Here is a 20,550-nt window from a genome sequence, read left to right as displayed (position 1 = left end):
TCAGAGCCAGGTTGGTCAGTTGTTCCTGTGGGAATGGAGTTCCATCAACATTGGAGATCCACGAGTCGCTTTCGTCATCCACCACTAGAGATCATTATTATACTCAATGGAACTTTATGGTCTTGTACCCAAATTCTTGTAAACTTCTTGGAATTTTGTATCAAGGAAGTGTCCACCAGCAACAGTAATCCTGGGGTTGATGATGACACAAGGGTCATTTGCTGGGATTTTATGTCCCAGAAAACCGGCCCTGACAGCAGCCAACCATCTCGGTTGGTGCGGGCAGGCTATTTATAGCCATAACAATCCTGGAGAGGAAATGCAATAAGGGTCTGGAGTCAATCCAATAGCCAACTGACACGTTTCCAACGGTCAGATTTCAAACGCACCTAACAATTTTACTTGAGGAACAAGTAAAGCTGACTCCTCTGCTAGAGCATTTCTCTTGTAGCCCAGAAGAACATCTGGCTCGCGAGTAAATATCTCGGCACACGAAGAGATTTCTGTCGACTCACATGGGATAAGTTCCGGTTAAGCATCACAATAGACAAAAAGTCTGGAGATACTTGAACCCCTCTTAATCATACGGTGGTCCTATGACTCAAAAGAAGGAAATAAAATAATGGATGTCTTTACTTCGTCTTCATTCTTCTCTGCTTCAATCATTTTCTATTAGACGCCTCGCGTATAAATTGCTTCACGTGAGCAACATTTTTAGGCCAACTCCGACACGCATTCTTCTCGGTTGCAAACTCCTCGAAGCTCATCAATCTTCTTTGCAGCTCAGATAACACTCTCAGAAGTTTATAGCAAACTTCTCTGAAGATTATGCAATCTTCTCGAAACTCCAGAGACTATTTTCTCTCTGTGTGCACTAGCAAACAAATCGGTCCCTCAATGTTTCTGACAACAATATCCAAAACACAAGGGGCATTGGACTGCACCAATTGTTGTTTTTGCTCCATCGTGTCCGCGACACCGCATACCTCCTGCTATAAGTAGATGACATAATTCTCACCGTCAGCGCTTCCACCTTTCTGAAATCCATCACCACCTTGCTGCACCGTGAATTCGCCATGACCGATATGGGTTCTCTCCACCACTTTCTTGGGATCAATGCACCACAACAGTACCAGCATCCACCTTTCTCAAGAACAGTACGCCCTAGACATTTTAGATCGTCACGGCGGTGTTAAACTGCAAGTTGGTCTCTACGCCCATCGACATCAATGCAAAATTATCCTCTACTAATGGTGTCCTTTCCATGATCCTCACTCTATCGTAGTCCCGCTGGGGCTCTCCAGTACCTCACCCTCGGTCGCCCCGATATATCTTCCACTGTTCAACAATATTGTCTGTTCATGCATGATCACAGGGAAGCCCACTACCAGATGGTGAAGCGGGTTCTTCGCTATGTTCATGGGACCACACGCCTTGGCCTGTCGGTTATTTCAGTTGTCCGATGGCAATTTAACGGCGTACTGGGACGCTGATTGCGTTGGGTGCCCAGACACCCTCAAATCTACGTATGGCTTTATTGTGTTCCTTGGCTCCAACCACGTCAGCTGGTCGTCGAAATGCCAAAACATTGTCTCGCGATCGAGCACTGAGGTGGAGTACAAGGGCATTGCCAACACCCGTCGTTGAGGCTGTGTGGCTTCGACAACTTCTCATCAAGATTCGTCGACCACCGCCGCGCCACGTGCGACAACGTGAACGCCATGTATAGCCACGTGTGACAACATGAACGCCATGTATATGTCAAGCAATCTCGTTCAGCACCAACGCACCAAGCATGTGGAAATCGATCTTCACTTCATCTATGAGCGCGTTTCCCTTGGTGAGTTCATGCTCTCCACGTGCCGAGCGCGTCGCAGTTTGCCTCTGTCTTCATCAAAGGCCTCCCGACAAACGTCTTCGCTGACTTTCAGACCAGCCTCAAACTTACATATTCTTTGTTGTGAAAGATGTATGGAGCATAAAACTGTGATGTATGCAACATCAAGGTAGTGGAATCAGAAAACTAGATCAGAACCAGGTGCATGGAGCAAATTTTATTCATTTGTTAAAAAAAAGGGGGGGGGGGGGGGGGGGGGGGGCAGGATTTCGATTCAGAAAGCTACAAGTTTAATCGCGTCAGCATTTTCTTTCACAGGCGATCCAACTCACCAACACTCTTTCGGCCCACAGCAATACAGGCGGGATTTACAGTGGTCTTGATGCGGATGGGCCATCTACAGTAGCTTCAGCATTTTCAGCCGCTCCTCGTGCTCTGGCTCAAGCTTCGGGGCCGAGTAGCTGCCGTGCAGATCTTCCACTACGTATTCCTGCATGCGAAAAAGAATGAAACTGAATTCATAATCTGAAAGAATGATGCTGCCCCAGGGAAATAGCTCGACCAGTGTGAGGCGGCCTCTTGCCTTTGTGAGCTCTCTTTTGGTCAGGATGTGATAATGTCTCTGCCAGATCCTCTGGACGGCCATAGTCGCCGCGAGGAAACCGTATGCAATCCCAAGGATAGCGAAAACGACGATGAAGAGCACCACCAGGGCAAAGCAGGCCTCCAAAGAAGCAGGGAGACAGTCCAGGATGCCCCAACCATAGCAGCAGTTCCGGCACCCAGCTAAGCACGGATCTTGATTGTCGTTCAAGGACGAGCAGTGCACTATCAACCCGAAAAATCCAAGCAGCACAAAGAAAACCACAACCCCTTGAACATCAACAGATAAAACGTTAGGTTAATTCAATAACAGCAGTTTTATGTTGCTGTAACCAAAAGTTTTGCTGACTAATATAAATGGTACATATGCATCATTATGACAGAAAGGTGTTATTCCAATACCTATGCAGTAGTAGAACGGTATTGGATGCTTTGACAAGATACGATCCCAACCATCACTGAAACTATTCCGGAAACTTCCGTCCCTGTCTAGAAAGTATGCAATTGCACTAATGATAGCAATAGTCTGCACAAAATGAAAATATATGCAAATAATTATTTCCCCTGCCTGAATTTGGATTGAAAAAATGCCCTAATATTTTAATAGTACATCAGTATGTGTATTCTCAAAATAAAGAGTGCATTGGCATTGCTTGGAGAGTGAAATGCCAATAATAAGAATCATTCCGTTCAAAAAAATAATTTATATTTTTTGTTAGTTTGTACATTAAACATGTGGTATCAATTTGAAAATGTAACTCTGAATGCCTCAGGGGGGCATTTTCTGAATTATATTATACAGACTTATTATGCATAAGTATTCCCAGTTGTGCAACAGTACTAAATAAGAGCATCTTTAGAAACAAAGATATTGGATTTCAATTAATGAAGAAAAGGCATCAAAAAAGAAATGTTTTCAAATCTTAGAGCTTACAATTTGAACTGCAAGAAAACCAAGTATAACATCTCTTGCCACGAAGAGCCGGAACTTTATTTTGCGCCATGAGTTATCTTCCAGAGTTTCCACTCGAAGATGGAACTGAGCTTTGCATGTTGTGCAGTGTGAGAATGCAAATCCTTCCTACAAAGTAAGCAGGAAAAACGGAAGCAGCATTTAACTACATTTCCCAACCATAATGAATATATCAACGGAAAAAGAATTAGAAGGCATAGCATCTACTTAGGACTTAGGAAATCCTTAATACAACGGGAATCATAAAGCTCAATAAAGCACAAGTTGAACCTAGAGATTCTAATAAAATGTTCCAACAGTGATGTGTCGGCGTCCTGGGAACGGGGGTGCCCAGACTTGCCTGCCTGCGGCCCATGGCGTGGCTCCGTCGACGGCCCGGTATGGCCCAGCTTCAGCAACAACAACCCAAGACCCTCGCGAGGGGCCAAGCCTCGCGAGGCGGACGACACCAAGACCTCCCTGAGGGGCGGCCTCACTAGGCTGGCCCCCGTAGAGCGGAGATATCTATGCAAGGTGCACCTCGCAAGGTTCATGTGACGTGAGCCATGACGACCAAGGCCAGGCGGGCGCCAGCGGCCGCAGTGTACCAGTTTCCTCTTTGGTGCTAAGGAGGCAAGCGCAGGCGCAGGGTCCCGAGGAATCAGCTAAAGGTTTCCATATCGGTGCAACAAGACCAAGACCACCAGGACGACAGGACGAAGGTCATCGCGGAGCCCACTGCAGCGTCACCATCAGAGCCTTTTGCAGACGAAGACTACTTTTGTCAGGATAGCTTGTACTAATTGTCCCCCTTCAAATTTGGCCGTTGTAGGATCCCTTCCCGCCTACATTTGGGAAGAGAACCAAGGCCACTATAAATAGGACTTAGCCACCACCATAGAGGAGGACGGATCGATTCCTCCCAAACCACCTCACCAGCTCATCGAGCTCAAGAACACCTCACCTCCTGAGGCTGTTCATCCACTGTGCTAGTTCATTCTCAGCCCTTCGAGGCAATCCACCACAAAGCTGGAGTAGGGTATTACACCGCAAGGTGGCCCGAACCAGGATAAACTGTTGTGTCCCTTGTCCCTTGGGTTCGTCGAGTTAGGCTGTGGAATCATTGAGCAGGCAGACTAGGAAGAGGGAGTTCTTTGCACGCATCCCAGAGTTTGAACCTCTCAAGGGTCTGCGGAACCCCGAATCCGACATTTGGTGCGCCAGGTAGGGGTGCGTTGAAGTCTCTCTTCCGTCGATCGACTCGCCGCTGCTCCACTGTTTCCATGGCTGATGCTCGTCGAGCCCGTGCTGAGCGTCGAGCCGCTCTCGCCACTCGCGTCGCCCGTTGGCGGGCCTCCCCGTCGTTCTTCATCACCCGCCGCCAACGCCGCCATCGGCCCGGCGGGGCACGAGCAGCAAGCTTCGTCGCTGCACCCCTCCGAGCGGCGGGGCGGACGCACCGCCACCTCGTCGCTCACTCCGGCCGGCTCGTCGTCCCACGCTCGTCACGGCCCGACGAAGGCGCAGGCTACATTGCTCATGGCGCGTGAGCTCCTGCGCTACCGCCCAGTCGACGACCTTTACGAAGACTGGCTGGACCGCATCGCCGAGCTAGTCAGCGCGGCTGGGGGCTCGCCTGCACCGTCCCTCTCGTTACCTTGCCCGCCTCCTGCTGCGGGCGACGTAGCCCATGAAGCGCCTCCGCCACCTCCCTGTCAGGACGTCGCCCTCGGTCCAAGACGCGCGGCCCCGCGGCGCGACCCATCGCGCAGGGTGCCCGCACGTGAAGAGGAAAGCTGCCTGGAGGTCCAACGGCCGCAAGAAGGTGCTCCAGCGCTCCCTCCACCACCACGTCAAGACCACGCGTCGCCTGCGGTGGTGGCGCGTGAGCACCAAGGTCAGGCTCGACCTCCACGACGGGCTCCGGTGACCACAGCGGGCCGCCGCGCCTTCACCCCTGAGCTACGCAGCGTCGTCTGGCCGGGCAAGTTCAAGCCCGACCTGCCTCCACGCTACGACGGCACCCCTGACCCTGCGGAGTTCCTGCAGCTCTATGAGCTGAGCATCGAGGCGGCCAGCGGCGACAAAAAGGTCATGGCGAACTGGTTTCCCATGGCCCTCAAGGATGGCGCGCGCTCGTGGCTCCTGAATCTGCCCGCGGGATCGATCTCCTCCTGGGGCGAGATGCGCGAGCGTTTCGTCGCCAACTTCCAGGGCACGCGCGACCGCCCGCCTGCCGCGGGTGACCTGCGGCGCATCAAGCAGCAGTCAGGGGAGACCCTGCAGAAGTACATCTAGCGCTTCAACAGCGTTCGCCACAAGATCCCCAAGGTTTCGGACGAAGCCATCATCTCGGCGTTCTCCGATGGCGTCCGCGATGTCAAGATGAAGAAGGAGCTCGCCATCCATGAGGACCTGTGCACGGCTCTGGAGATGTTCAACAAGGCAACCAAGTGCGCGAGAGCTGAGGAAGGGCGCCTCTCCCTCCTCGAACTCCAGCGGCCAACCCAGAAGACAAGACGGCCAAGGCCAAGGACGTGAAGCGCAAGGGGGTTGCCGTGCTCGCGGCTGAACTAGAAATGAAGCGCGGCTGCGACCACCCAGAATCGTTCAAGGGCAGCCGTCCATTCTGCGTCTTCCACAACGTACACAGCCACAACACCAATGATTGTTAGGAGCTCAGGGCCATTCGCGATGGGCGCCTCGGTCGACGCCCCGAGCGCAACGACCGAGGCTACGGCCGTGGAGGAGGCAGAAGTGGAGGACGTTGGGACGACCGCGGTTCCCGCAGGAGTGGCGCGACCAGCCTCGTGAGGACCGCTGGCAAGGCCAGCCTCGCGAGGGCGCCTGGAGAGACCAGCCTCGTGAGGACTCCTCAGGGCAATGCCGGCCTCCCTCCGCTGCCACCACCACCAAGAAGGAACAACGACCACCACCAGGACGAGGGGGCTGGGGGCTTCCAGGAGCCTCGCGCCATCGCGTGCATCTTGGGTGACGCTCAGGCCCCAGCCTCCCAACGCATCTTCAAGCAGTTCGCTCGTGAAGTGAACGCGGCCCTCCCCAGGCTCGAGGCCACGCGTCCACTCAGGTGGCCCAAGTGCACCATCACCTTCAGCTCGTCCGACCAGCTCAAGTACGCGGCGACTGCTGGCGCCCTCCCAATGCTCTGCTCGCTCGTTATCAGCAATGTCCTTGTCACCAAGACCCTCATCGATGGCGGTGCGGGGCTCAATGTTCTTTCCATCGAGACGTTCGACCGTCTCCAAGTGCCAGATGATCAGCTGCAGCCCACTAAGCCCTTCTCAGGAGTGACCGATGGCTCCACCACTTCGATAGGGCAGATCCGCCTCCCCGTCAACTTCGGCCAACGCGACAACTACCGCACCGAGCTCATCGACTTCGACGTCGCCCACGTCGGTCTTCCGTACAACGCCATCCTTGGATATCCGGCCCTGGCCAAGTTCATGGTGGTGACCCACCATGGCTACAACATCCTCAAGATGCCAGGGAACCGCGACATCATCACGATCGCCTGTGAGGAGAAGGACGCGGTGTGCTCCCTCGAGCGCGCCTACCAGGCTGCGGCGATCGAAGACCCAGACCACGAAGGCGCCATCTACCCTCCTGAGGCTGTCCTCAAGAAGAAGCAGCAGCTCCGCCAAGAGCCTCAGGAGAGCGATGTCTCCAGCCGCACCACCTCAGGACCTGCGCCCACGGATGGGGCGCCTCCCTCCCTCGCATAGGAAGGCGCGCCCGGCGCCCTCCTTAGGCTGGGCTCGGGGGCTCTCTTCTGGAGGGCCTTTGACTTAGCCAACGTCACGAGGGATGCGCTCGGGCACCACATGGAGGCATGCTTCATCGCACGCTTCCCTCACGGGGGCACAAGGCACGGGGTGCCAGGTGCTCAGGAGTTCATCCACAAGGCAACCGAGGAGCTTCAGGAGGCGAGAGCCATGCGCGACGACCGCCGCCTACCACCAGGCACGGCCCCTTGTCCTGGCAAGGACAGTGAGCTACGCGTCTGCGTCAACATTCCAGGGCTCAACAGAGCCGCATCCCAGGAGCGCTTCTGGCCTTCGCGCGTTGGTCGTTGTGAGGGTCCACCTCACAGCTACGTTTGCATGCCCTTCGGCCTGCCGAGCGCGGCTGTTACCTACCAGCGCCGCCTGCGAAGCATCATGGCGGCTCAGGAGGCCAGGCACCACGCGGTCCAGGAGATGGCGACGGTTCTTCACGAGCCTCCCGAGCCTCCAGAGCCTCCCGAGGTTTAGGACCCAGGCGGCTCGTGAGGAGCAGCCCTTCAACACGCGTCTCCAGCTACTTCAACACCTCTTCAGCAACGGTGCCAGGTGACATTTTCCGGTTTATTCCGTTGGGGGCGCCCCTCGGGCTGCATTATCCCCAGACCGCATGGGCTTGTCCCTGCGGCATGTATCTTTCTTGCATCTTCCAGTCGCTCTGTGGGGGTGCCCCTTGGGCTGCATCATCCCCAGGCCGCGTGGGTCTGTCCCTGCGGCATGCATCGTTCTTGCATCTATCCGAACTAGCTTTACCTCTTCCCACGAGTTGCTTTATGATTATTATATGCCTGCACGGTACTTCGATACCATGAACGTCATACGCCCTTGCGGATCCACCCACAACCGCCTCATGACTAAGGGCTGGCACGGCGTCTGTGCTTGGATCCGTCCCTGCAGCGTCGCTAAATCTAAGAGGCTAAGCTCTGGCTCGCGGGCCAGCTCCCATGTACGTCACCTGCCATGGTCCTTGGTGCCTTGTTCTCGCATGAGCTAATTGCGAGCGGACGAGCTAGGGCGCGCGACTTGGTGCCTCGCCACCACGGGAGCCGCGCGCCGGTTGTCTTTCTTCAGGATTTTCGCAGAGAAGACTGGGCACGGCGTCTGTGCTCGGGTCCGTCCCTGCAGCGTCGATAAACCATGAGCAGGCAGACTAGGAAGAGAGAGTTCTTCGCCCGCACCCCAGAGTTCGAACCTCTCAAGAGTCTGCGGAACCCCGAATCCGACATGATGTGCTAAGCCTTCGAGCAGCAAAATTTCACTGCCGAGTGTCTAAACCTAACCCTCCAAATTAAGCTGAATGAGAATAGTTTGCAGAGATGCAGCTTGACTCCTAATGGATATCCCGTTGCCAATACAAGTCTAAAGCTGATAACATCTTTGCAATCTCAGAAACTGCCATTTGAAACAAGATTAATGAGGCTAGGTGGCAGGTTCTGATCACATTACTACCGCCAAAGAAAAAGAAACTCTAGCTTGCAATTTTCTCCTCTAATATACGGTACATTTACTTTGTTTACTTGTACTTTCTCTTTTCTCTTCTGGGTTCTCACAGGTTTCTGTTAGGTTTCATCTCTAGCCTACTTCAACTTGGTTGGGACAAAAGGTTCTGTTGCTGTAGTAGTACTCCGCGTACCAATATGACACTGCATGTATTTTCTCATGTTCTCTAGGTGAAACTTTTTCTATATCCAACTGGTGTCTCGATATGGTGGTTATACACATATAGCATAATGATGGCTGTAGATTCGGAACATTTAGAGAATGTGCAGCTAATCGTATTCATGTATGTTGGGGACATATATACACAGTACAGACAGGCCTAGATTTGTCCTCCAAGTTCATATCTCGCAATTAAAAGAAGAGATAGACCATGAGAGTTAGTTAGGAAGGAAACGATCCTACGTGATCGCATGTGATACGCTAATATTCTTAACACCCCCCACCCCCCACCCACCCACCCACACACACAGAGCATTCGAAGCATCACCAGACTGGATGCCAAGAAACCGTCGAAAAGCTTTGAATGAAGTCAGTCAGAAGTCTCTTGGTCATGATGTCGGCTAATTGGTGAGTGGTCGGAACATGAACAACGTGAAATTGTCCAAGGGACACCTTTTCGCGGACAAATGGATATCCAACTCAATATGCTTGTGTGGCGATGATGAATTGGGTTAGCTGACAAGTAGACAGCATAGACACTGTCACAAAACATCACGGAGGCCTTGTCGATGGTGCAGTGGAGCTCACCAAGTAGTTGACGAAGCCAACAACACTCTGCCACAGCATTGGGGACCGATGTTCTTCTTCAGCACTAGAACGGTAAACCGTGTGTTGTCATTTGGAGGACCATGACACCAAAGAGTCGCTGACATAGACGGAAAAAAAACAGATGTAGAGTGGCCAGTATCCGGGCAGCCGGCCCGATCAGCACCGCGCTAGACGGCAATCGCGGTGGAGGAGCTACCAGTAAGCTGAAGACGTGAGATGTAGTGCTACGAAGATAGCGAAGCAATCTCTTGATCACCCCCCAGTGAGCATCTCGTGGAGCATGCATGTGCAAACAAATTTTCTGAACAATATATGCACTGTCCCGTCGTGTCAAGGTGACGTATTGAAGAGCTCTTGCAATACTTCGGTAGAAGGTAGCATCAGACATGAGATCTCCAGAGGCAGCCGAGGCCTTGGGTTTAAGCTTGTGCCCGATACAGGAAGGCATTGGAGACATCAAGCTGGTATACTGGCCAATGGCAAGACCCACACGGGACCGAAGGTCTCACCAAAGTCCACGCCAGCATGTTGTGTGAAGCCACGTACAACCCTGTGAGCTTTGTAGCAATCCAAAGAGCCATCTATTAAGCTTGTGCAGATATACCCACTTGCCGGTGGTGATGTTGGCCCCACAAGGACGAGGCACAAGTATCTATGTGCAGTTAGCCTGCAATGCATTGAACTCATCATGTATCGCAGCACACCATGTGGGGTTGCGAAGTGCAGCACGAGCAGGGGAGGGTAGCAGAGACAGGGAGATAAGATGCAACATCGGTGGCGGCGGCAGTTCGGCTAAATAACCCCATGACGAGCGCACATGGCTATGGTGTGCACTGTGCACGAACACGTCGGAGGACCACAACCCCAGATCACGCGTCGGTGCAATCAGCATGGGGGGTGCAGACGGCGAAGGTGACGAGGCAACGAGCTTGACAGTAGAGCTGGAGGTTGTCGTGGTTGGTGCAGTGGCGCTGCTGCCAAAGCCAGGGTCGGTTGCTGCCATGGCAGCCGAGTTGGGTGAAGCAGCCAACCAGTGGGCGCGAGCGGGCGCGACAGGGGAATCCGCTGCGGGGCAAGCAAATTCACTGTGATGACAGCCGAAACGGCCGACCCAGCAGGCGAATTCACTGCGTGTCCCTCCTTTCTGGAGGTTGTATCCCCGATGTCTTCCTGCTCAATGAAATGAAACACAAATTCTTTTGAGTTTTCTTGAGAAAAAAATATTGGAAACCCGGAACACTCTTTATAAGTGAAGTCCATACATCACAACGCATAAGAGCAGAGGGAAAACTAGCTTGAGAATCTGATTGTTTAAAGGGTGAATGAACGTGCTTCCCCAATCTACAAGCATGACATTTCATAGACGGGATCTTATTATAAGAGAACTCGAAAGACAAATCGTTTTCAAGAGGGGTCATGTCCTGGATGCCCAAGTCGTTGAAGTCAAAGCTCGGAGGTGCTAGCAAGAAGAGACTGAGGCCCGTACACGAGGGCATAAAGTTCATTGGGGCAATCACATCGGAGAATCACTGATCGTATATGCAAGTCCTTAATAGAAAAACATATTTGTCAAATTTTAACGGTGGCAGGATTCTCAGGAGTGAAGTAACAAACAAAAATCAACTTTTAATAAGATTATGAGTGATGACGACATTGTGAAGGTGAAGTAGAAAAGAACAAATGGAAGGGAGGTGGTACCGGTATGGGTGATCGGAAGGGAGTTGGCATTAGCAACGATGAAGCTAGGGGTAGAAAAGAGTGTGGAGTGAGAGAGGATACCGGGGTTGTTTGCCATATGCGAGGTGCCAACTGCCAAGGGACCAGTTGGACCCGCCGCCTTGAAGGGAGAGGTTGTTGAGGGCGGCGTGAAGTTGTGTCTGGTCCCATGCCGTTGGTTGTGCTTGTGGTGGTGAAGGACCATAACCCTGGTAGGGAGGAGCGAAGGCAAAGCCCTGCTGTCCTAGCTGCGTGTCATGGCCGTGTGGCAAAGAGACGCCGGGACAAGGCCCGAGTAGAACGGCACCTGGTACGTGCCTGTTGGGTGGCCATGCCTGGAACATGTCAGATGGTGGGTAGGCATCGGTGATCCACGCTAGCGTTGGAGCAGCTCGCGTGTCAGGAGCCACCGGGTTGGAGCCGAACGTAGTTTGGGATGGTTTCTTCTTCCCTCACTTGCCGCAATCACAAGAGGAAGGCGCGACGGGATAGGAAGCAGGCGAAGCAGCGGGTGCGTGGCAAGAGCGATTAGCGACAAGGGCCACTGCACATGGTTAGCGCCATGGGCGAGGCGAGGTTCTTACTAGAGCAGGGTGCCGTGGGCACAAGCAAAGGTGAGGCTGGTCAGGTTGATAGTGGTCGAAGTTGCCGTTGAGCCCATTGATGAAGGTGAGCAGCATGTCCTGGTCGACAACGGGGGAGCCCGAGTCACGCAGGGTCTCAGCAAGACACTTGAAACGACCGGAGAACGCGGTGACGAACAAATCACCTTGGACGAGATTGTGGAACTCTCGTTTAGTGAAGATGGCGCGTTGGAGGTGATTGTCGAGGAAGAGGGAGGTGATGGCGGTTCACACGTGCTCGGCTATGTCAGCAGTCGATCTGAGTCCACTTAACATCACCGAGCATCATGGCGCCATCAACGGAGCCGTTGACATGGTTGGTGAGGCCAAGCTTGCGTTAGGTGAGGTTGAAGGTCTAACAGATGGAGAAATTCGACTCGACGAAATCAAGGGTGGTGGTGACATGGTTGCGGATACCATGTGGACTGGGAAGATTTGGAGAATATGCAGCGCATCGTATTCATGTATGTTGGGGACATATATACACAGTACAAATCGACCTAGACTTGTCCTCCAAGATCATATCTCGTAATTAAAAGAAGAGATAGACCAGTAGAGTTAGCTAATATTCTTACACTAGCAGTGGAAAGCAAACTACACAACCTATAATTGCTTCAGATAAGTGTCTCGGAGCATCTATATCTATACCAATATTATAAGAAGACCCAAAGGGACAGACCCAATTGATCTCGGCCATACATCTGTGTTAATCCAACAATTCATATCGTCCCAATGGTGAGCACCTCACCATGTTTAACGTCCTAATTACCCACCACTGCCATTGGTTCTAGTTTCACATCTCCACAGTCAAATGATGTCAGCCTAACAAGCAAGATACCTAAAGACCTCCCATAATTTTCTCAATTCCTTTCACGCTCCTTTCTCCCCTCACACCACAAATGCCGACACATCGCTTGCGGATCACCATCCGGGGCGAGCCCATATGTCGCCTCGAGTTCAAAGTTCGCCACGCTCCCCACATTAAAGCGCACCGAGCACTGTCACCGGCCCCGTGACATTCATGTCCACCATTGAACGTGCTCTTAGACAGCCTAGAGCGCATCACCCTCAACCTCACTGCCACCACTGCTTCCTCCCCCTACTGGTGGCACCACCCCGTTGTGCCCTTTCACATCCTCCGCCACGCCCACCCCTCTCCGCCCATCCAGATCTGTTTGTCGATAAGGGTTAGAGAGTCACTCCCGGTGAGCTCGCTGGCAGCAGAACATCACCGTCGCTCTCCTCGTTCTCTAGGCTAGACCTCACGACCACCCTCCTATGCCCCGATGCGCTGGCTGAGCAATCCCTTCGACAAGCAGATCGAGGTGGTCCCGTAGCGCCAAACGCATTTTGCCAGTTGCCTGATTTGGTTCGAAATTGAAATAGATTAAAGAATCGGGCATTCAAAAGACAAGATAGATGATTATCGTTGTATATTTTTCCTCATTATTTGCATATTGATTTGTTGTGTTCGTGATTGGCACGCATAATCAGGTTTGCCCACCGTAGTTTCAAATCGATGAAATCGAAGAAGGAGCTCTCTTTTATTTATTTAAGAAAAAAATCATGTTTGCCCAAGCCTCTTGGTAAACCCATTTTTTGCAGGCAAAAATTGCTTGTCGTTGATGTAATCTGGCAACCGATATGTCCATAGGGTTCTCTCAATTTGTGAACCATGCAGGACATTTGCAGCTGATCGCGAGCAAGCCCTCGTGGCGGGGCTACTGGATTTGAAGAAGAAGCTGCAACCCTTGTTCGGTGACACTGACAAAGGCAGCATCAGTACCAGGGTTGCTTTCCAGAAGGATACCTACAATTCTATGTGGTAAGCAAACGTCATCATTCTATCTTCAATTCTTCATGCCTACGTTAGTTGTGGAACAATACCTTTTTTGAAAGAAAAAAAATTGTTTAGCGTTCATTGAGCTTTGTTTTAGTCTTTGGTGCATCTGTGAATTTAAACATGGTTAGATGTGTAAGTGTTTGTGTTATGTTTTTTCTCCCTTGAAGATGTCTGATGGGGGAACAAAGAGTAGAGCATTTGATGAGTATAGCATTAATGAGCATGGCTTTCGTAAGCGAAGTACTGGGCCAAACGAGTCACATACCAGTGAGAAGGCATACCGATGTGCCTCTGAAGATATGCATATATTTGGTCCAATTGGAGATGGAGCAAGCAGTACTGTGCGATAGCTATTTCTATACCACTTCACCGAATTTTTAGCTTGGTTAAGATAAAACATTTTCGACAAGGTGCACTTTTAATTGTCAGAAATGCAGCTTACAACCACATTGTTGCGTACTTCTGTTTTTTTTAGATGAACATCCCAATAAGGGTGTTTTCATTTTTAATCCCCTAATAATTGTTCGTTCTACTTCATTGAACTGAACATACAAAAGAAGATAGTGAGAAATTGAATTCCTATTATTTGTACCTACACTCAAATGAAACTTGTGGAATTTTTTTTTCTGCCCAGCGGACGAATTTGGTCTATGTTGCACAATAGTTTCCAGCAAAGAACATGTGTATTTCCTTTTTCCATGATTGGGGATATATGGTGTTCTTTTCTACTTTTCGAATGGGAAGTTGAGAACATGTGGACAGATCATTGATGTGCTCCGAGATTCGCTATACACAGTTCTGAGTTGCAGTGAGCAAATTATCTACAAGAACACAACTTTATCTAAAAAGGACTATTTAAATATATATATTCACTTTCTGGACCTTCCATTTTTTGGATCATTGTCTTCTTGATTTTTAGGAAACAGAATCTACATTCTTTACCTTTCAAGGTGTATGTGCACATGAAGCCGTACATGTCACAATGATTGTGAGACGGAGCACCAACAGTTTTTTGTTCAGTCCGTGGGCATGTACTTGTGAACATAGAAGAGATTTGATAGTGGTATCTCATAGCACTTCCAGAGATGTATAAGCAGAGCACACAGCAGTTTTAATTATTGGTATACATGTGCTTGTATGCTTAATGTTGTTTTTGTTGTCGTCATCTCATTTCCCATTTTTATATGCACTCACTCTGATCTTCAATACCAAATAAATACAATAAAATATATTAGATTATGGATCTAATGATATTGATTTGATACTGTGAATGTGATATTTCTTATCCTATAAACTTGGTCATGTTTCACCAAATATAACTTAAGACAAAACTATTATGTGAAGTATTTTGACAGAGAGAGAGCATATGTAGCTCATTCACCATGTAATAACTAAGACATGACAAATGCACACGATGAGAACTTCTTTCCTGGACACTCTAGTCCGACTACATACTCTATAACTTAACAGACTCCATGATCAAGACTCTTTTTTCTCGAGAAAACGCAAGAGAGCTTGCATTTCATTGCTTTGGAAAGCAAAGAGAGTTTCAGTTACAATCCTCCTAGGAGGCAGTTACAGTGCCCAATAGCACATCAGTGAACGTCCCAAGTTTGTGGTACGATGGCGCGAAGCCCTAGAGCGCCGGCTCTGGCCCAGAGGGCGGCCTCGTCCTTGATCTTCGTGAGCAGGTCATTTGCAGAGGGCCGTCCTCGGTTGAAGACACAATCGTTACGGTGCTTCCAAATCATCCATGGGACGAGGAGGGTCGCGGAGGCGAGGCCCTTGCGCATGGGTTTGGGAGTGTGCTGCCGCGCCGTGTGCCACCAGTCGTTGAGAGAAGTCGGGCGGGGCGCAGGAGAGTCGGAGCCAGTGCAGCACCTCGTACCAGATCTGCGGGGCGAAGGGGCAAGCGAGGATGAGGTGGTGCATGGTCTCGAGGTCCTGGTCGCAGAGGGGGCATCGCACGAGGTGCTGTAGGCCGCGGCGGGCGAGGCGGTCGGTCGTCCAACACCGGTCCAGGTTTGCGAGCCAATGGAAGAATCGGACGCACGGGGGCGCCCAGTTCTTCCAGGTGAGCTTCCATGCGTCGCAGCCCGTGGAGCCATTGAAGGTGGCGATGTAGGCCGATTTGGCGGAGTAGGCGCCGCGGGAGTTCCACTTCCAGGAGAGGCGGTCTGGCTCGGCGGAGAGGGTCGTGCGGCTGATTGTGTGCCAGAGCTGTAAGTATTGCCCGATCTCATGGATGCCAATCGTGCCATGTATTCAATCGTGCCATGTATTACCCGTGCCCATCGGTTGGCCTATAATCCATGGGCGACGGTCCTGAGCTTGCGGCGGCGCTTGGGAATGCATGCATATAGGAGCGGCGCGATCTCGCCAACGGAGCGCCCGTCGATCCATCGGTCTTCCCAGAAGAGGGCCTCCATGCCATTCCCTATTTGCAAGGTGGTGGATGCGAAGAAGAATGCGCACTCCTCAGCGGTGAACTGCAGGTCGAGGCCAGCCCATGCTCTGGTGTTGTCCGTGCGGCTGAACCACAGCCATCGGGTGCGGAGCGCGAGGCTGGTCCGGGCGAGATCGCGCACGCCGAGGCCGCCAAGCGAGAGCGGCCTAGCAACGCGTTGCCAATTAACATGGCAGTGCCCGCCATTTGCTTCTGCGCGCCCGGCCCACAAGAAGCCTCGCTGAATTTTCTCAAGTGCCTTGATGGTCTTCTTGGGGGGCGCTAGAGCGAGGAGCTGGTGGATCGGGATCTCGCTCAGGATGGCCTTGACGAACGCAAGGCGGCCGGCCTTGTTCATGAGATGTGCCTTCCAGGTGGGTAGCATGCCGGCCGTTTTGTCGACGACGAGCTGCAATTGTGCGGCCGTGGGGGGGTGTAGCATCAGGTGGATGCCCAAATAGGTGATCAGGAACTCGGCTAGGGGGCAGCCCAGCAGGTTGACAGCGGGCGCGGCATCATCGGCAAAGCACCGGATCAGGGTGGCGGAGCTTTTCGAGAAGTTGACCTGGAGGCCTGATGCGCGGCCAAAGAGCAGTAGGATGCTCTTGACGGCCGTGATGTCACCAATGGTGGGGTGGCAGTAGAGGATCACATCATCGGCGTAGAGGGAGACAGAGGGGACCGGGGCCGGGGGTGCAGCCACTGCAGGACGCCCAGTTTCGTCGTGCGGCGAAGGAGGCGGCCCAGCGTGTCAACGGCGAGGACGAAGAGTTGTGGCGACACGGGGTCGCCCTGGCGGAGGCCACACCTGTGCCAGATGGTGGGGCCGGGGTCTCCATTGATGAGCACCTTCGTGCTAGCCGAAGAGAGCAAGATGGCCAGCCAGTCCAAGGAGCGGGAGCCAAAGCCGTACTGGCGGAAGACGTCGAAGAGGAACGGCCAGCTAATGGTGTCGAAAGCGCGAGCCAAGTCCAACTTCAGGAGGATGCGAGGGGAGCCGAACTGGTGCAGAAGGCGCGCGGACTAGCGCACGAGGACGAAATTGTCGTGTAGGCTGCGGCTGGGGATGAATGTGTTCTGGCACGTGCTGACGAGCCTATGAAGCTTTGGCGCGAGGCGGAGCGATAGGACCTTGGCAAAGATTTTGGCGACAAGGTGAATTAGGCTTATGGGCCTGAAGTCACCTAGGCCGCTAGCGTCTGCACGTCGGGAGCAAGGTGAGGAGCGCCAGGTGAGGGAGCAAAAGCCCCGACCACGCATCTCGTAAAGCCGCTGGAAGACGTCGACGAAATCCTGTCAGGCGATGGGCCAGCACGCGCGCAAAAATTCGGCGGTGAAGCCGTCCGGGCCGGGAGCTTTCCGTGCGGTGAGGCGTTTCACCGCCTGTCAAATTTCCTCGGCATTGAAAGGGGCATCGAGCTCGTCGAGGTTGGTGGGCGTGATCAGCGCGGAGAGGTCAAGACCGCACTCGCGGGGCGTCTCGTAGCCGAGCAGGGCGTCGATGTGTGTGTATGCCGAGGCCGCCATGTCGCAGGGGGCAGAGATCGAGGCGCCGTCCACAGTGAGGCTGTGGATCCGATTCTTCTGTCACGGGTACGTGCATTGCCAGTGGAAGAAAGATGTGTTGGCATCACCGTCCTTAAGGGACGTAAGACGAGCACGCTGCCGGGCTATGGTGCGCTCAAGGGAGGCGAGGCCAAGGTATGAAGCCTTGATCTGCCGCCGGAGCCAGTCATCGTGCGGGGACAGGAGCCGGCACTCCTGCACCGTGTCCAGCCTGAGGAGCTCCCTGGAGATCGCGAGCTTGAGGCGGACGTTGTCGACTGTCCTCGAGCCCAGCTAGTAAGCTTGTGCGCGGTAAATTGCATGTGTCGCATGAGCCGCCGGAAGGGGTCGTCGTCATGGACGGAGTGCCAGGCGGCCGCCACGATATCGTGGAACCCGTCCAACCGCGTCCAGAACTCCTAGAAATGGAACCGTCATGGCCCGGCGGCACCGGTTTGCAATCAAGCAGCAGGAGGCTGTGATCGGAAACGACGGAGGCGAGGCATCGAAGGTGACATCCCCCGTGCAGGTCCTCCCAGTCAGGAGTGCAGAGGACGCGGTCTAGGTGCACGAGGGTTTGGGGGGATTGCTCGTTGGACTCCTCGAAATGGAACCGTCGATGACCAAGACTCTTCAACTAAATCAACTCTATAACCTAAAGTTTCATTAGTATATTTCCTGATAATTAGGGCATTGCACGTGCAAATGTTACTAGTATATTGTAAGATAGATAGGAACCAATTCCATTCGAAAATCATATGGAAAACGCAACACTAGAAGGGATAGTACCTTCACAGACCTCCAATGGTCTAGGCATGAACGGTGAACAAACTGCTGAGTTCCCTTGCACATGCAAGGTGATATTAGCTCATCACCTGCATAAAAATGGAGTCACGTAAAATATGGAAGCTTAGAAATTGTTGACCTGAAATGGACAAACTGTAGCACCCAACCAGTATGTGTTTTCCATATAATAACTACAACCCTAAGTATAAAAAGAAGTATTGGCCTGTTGGCCTAATGTACAGCCTGAAGACTAAACAGTTGAAACAAATTACACTATTAGGTCTACTAAAACATGATCGTGCAAAAATTATACTTATTCCTGCTAGAACTTGAACCAGTTCGTTTAGTGTTAGCTTTAGGCTTCAGACATCGCAATGTGATCATGGACCTCTCTTGTCCTATTTATGATGCAAACCTTCAATTACAGCAAGTGCTGCAAAACAAAACAAAAACTGCTAGCACTACGGGTTCGATTCCCGCCGCTCGCCCGCTTAATTTATCAAAGTACTATGATAAAAGAAGTTTAGTCTAGTTAACTGTTTAACTACTTATATTAAATTAAGTATTAATTAGGTGTACAATTCAATGCTACCCTAATCTACTGGCACACATCCTATGACCTAAGCTTTGCCTATTGGGTTCCATTACAACGCAAAGATCACAAAGAGATTTTGGATTAGTTGAAAGATGTCAAACAACTGAGTACATGTAACCACACACTTTCTTCTACTTGCTGCAGTCAGACAAGAAGCAAAGTAGACATAGACAAAATCATTACCAAATTGAACTAAAGCAATCAAATTGACTCAACAAAAACTGTATCCCCTATACATAGGATGATCATCAACACAACAAAATAGCATCTCCAATGCATAAGATTGTCACCTATCTCCGACTCGGCCTCAAGGCAAATGCGGCAGCATGCGGCATAAGAACCATCGGTCTCCTCATCCTCAATTTCCAGCACAGTCACGGTCGCCGGCTGTGGTGGCGAGAGCTGGGGCAATGAGCCTGACTGATCATTCCTATCGAGGAGAGGGTCTGAATCACTCATGATCGTCTCTTCCTCGCTCCTGTCCATCCGCCGCAGATGTCCTCTAGTCCAGATTTTAGCCAGTACAATAATGTCCGTCGATAGTTTCAATAGCTAGGTAGCGTTTGCATACAACCTCACAAAACAGGTAGAATTGGCATACGGAGTCTGAAATTACACAAAGAAAATTATAATCAGAATGGGAACAGCCTATGGCAATTCCCGGTGGAACCACTAATTCGGTACAAATTCGTGGAAATCTAATTGTATTCCAAACAGTGTGCCTGAAAATCGACCCCCAAAAATCCAATAAATCCCTACCAAAGTGCGTCTCACCGAGACGCATGGCAACATCTCAAATCTCAAGCACTAATTTGGGCACAGGCCGAGACCCCAAGCAAAATCCCCCACCGATCTAGTCGAACAGAATACCGAGAAAAATGTAAAGGGTCAAGAAAAACTCACCACGAGAAAGCCGAATTCCAGATCAAGAAGACCCAGGAGATGAACAAACGATGCGAGAAATCGTCAGCGCAAAGGGAACAAGAAGAAGAAGCCCTACCTAAATCCGCGTTTGCAACTTTCCTCTCACGGGAAGGCTTCGAAGGGGTAAGAGCAACCCGCCGGCCCGCAAAACGCGTTTGCAGTTGGCGCAAAACCGCTTTTGCGGGCCGGCTCGGGCTAGCACAGATGCAGACCCCTAAACGGATTCGTAAAAAAGATATATTCATGGAATATATCCTTTTACGGGTCGGCTTTGCAGGGTCTGCTCTTTGCGCTGCTACATCCCGCATATCATCGGCCCGTAAAAATTAAATCCAACATAATTCAACAATCGAAAACAAATTAAATTATTCAACTCAAACATAATACAATAATCACCGTAGCAAACTTAAATAATGCAATACAAAACTTGTCATGAATACAAATACAAATGAATATAAAAAATAGTCACTGTCCAGCCCTTTGCCAACGGTGCTCAATGAGATCCTCCTGAAGTTGAAAGTGTGTGTCTGCATTTTCAATTTCCTTGTATGTCTGAAAAAAAGCTCTAATGCAGTTTGGGTCCCACATTGTCGTAAAAGAATTCTAAGTTCA

General features: G+C 51.4%; 1 protein-coding gene across 2 annotated transcripts; it reads right to left on the bottom strand.

Annotated features, from left to right (window-relative positions):
* Window positions 1-2,007: 2,007 nt before the first annotated feature.
* Window positions 2,008-20,146, bottom strand: LOC109763774 (uncharacterized). Of its 2 annotated transcripts, none has more exons than XM_020322631.4 (7): window positions 20,015-20,146; window positions 19,305-19,620; window positions 18,423-18,508; window positions 3,375-3,521; window positions 2,843-2,966; window positions 2,421-2,710; window positions 2,008-2,327 (listed from the first exon to the last, which is right to left on the bottom strand). In XM_020322631.4, the coding sequence occupies exons 2-7, from the start codon at window positions 19,498-19,500 to the stop codon at window positions 2,235-2,237; spliced, it is 936 nt and encodes a 311-aa protein (XP_020178220.1). In that variant the 5' UTR covers window positions 19,501-19,620; window positions 20,015-20,146; the 3' UTR covers window positions 2,008-2,234. The 2 variants fall into 2 exon arrangements, with proteins under 2 accessions (XP_020178220.1, XP_020178219.1); XM_020322630.4 differs by having other exon boundaries at window positions 19,918-20,088.
* Between the last annotated feature and the right edge of the window lie 404 nt (window positions 20,147-20,550).

This window comes from Aegilops tauschii, chromosome 7 (assembly GCF_002575655.3).
Source record: "Aegilops tauschii subsp. strangulata cultivar AL8/78 chromosome 7, Aet v6.0, whole genome shotgun sequence".
Classification (NCBI taxonomy): Eukaryota; Viridiplantae; Streptophyta; class Magnoliopsida; order Poales; family Poaceae; genus Aegilops; species Aegilops tauschii.
Note: the sequence above shows the minus strand (reverse complement) of the source record. Positions and strands in the feature narration are given on the sequence as shown.

Excerpts from the sequence above, each read along its gene's own strand:
- LOC109763774 (XM_020322631.4), bottom strand. The coding sequence starts at position 19,500 with ATGGACAGGAGCGAGGAAGAGACGATCATGAGTGATTCAGACCCTCTC. Across the intron at positions 3,522-18,422 it reads ACCATTGGAGGTCTGTGAAG|GAAGGATTTGCATTCTCACA; the intron begins GTACTATCCCTT and ends CTTACTTTGTAG. Across the intron at positions 2,967-3,374 it reads GTTTTCTTGCAGTTCAAATT|ACTATTGCTATCATTAGTGC; the intron begins GTAAGCTCTAAG and ends CATTTTGTGCAG.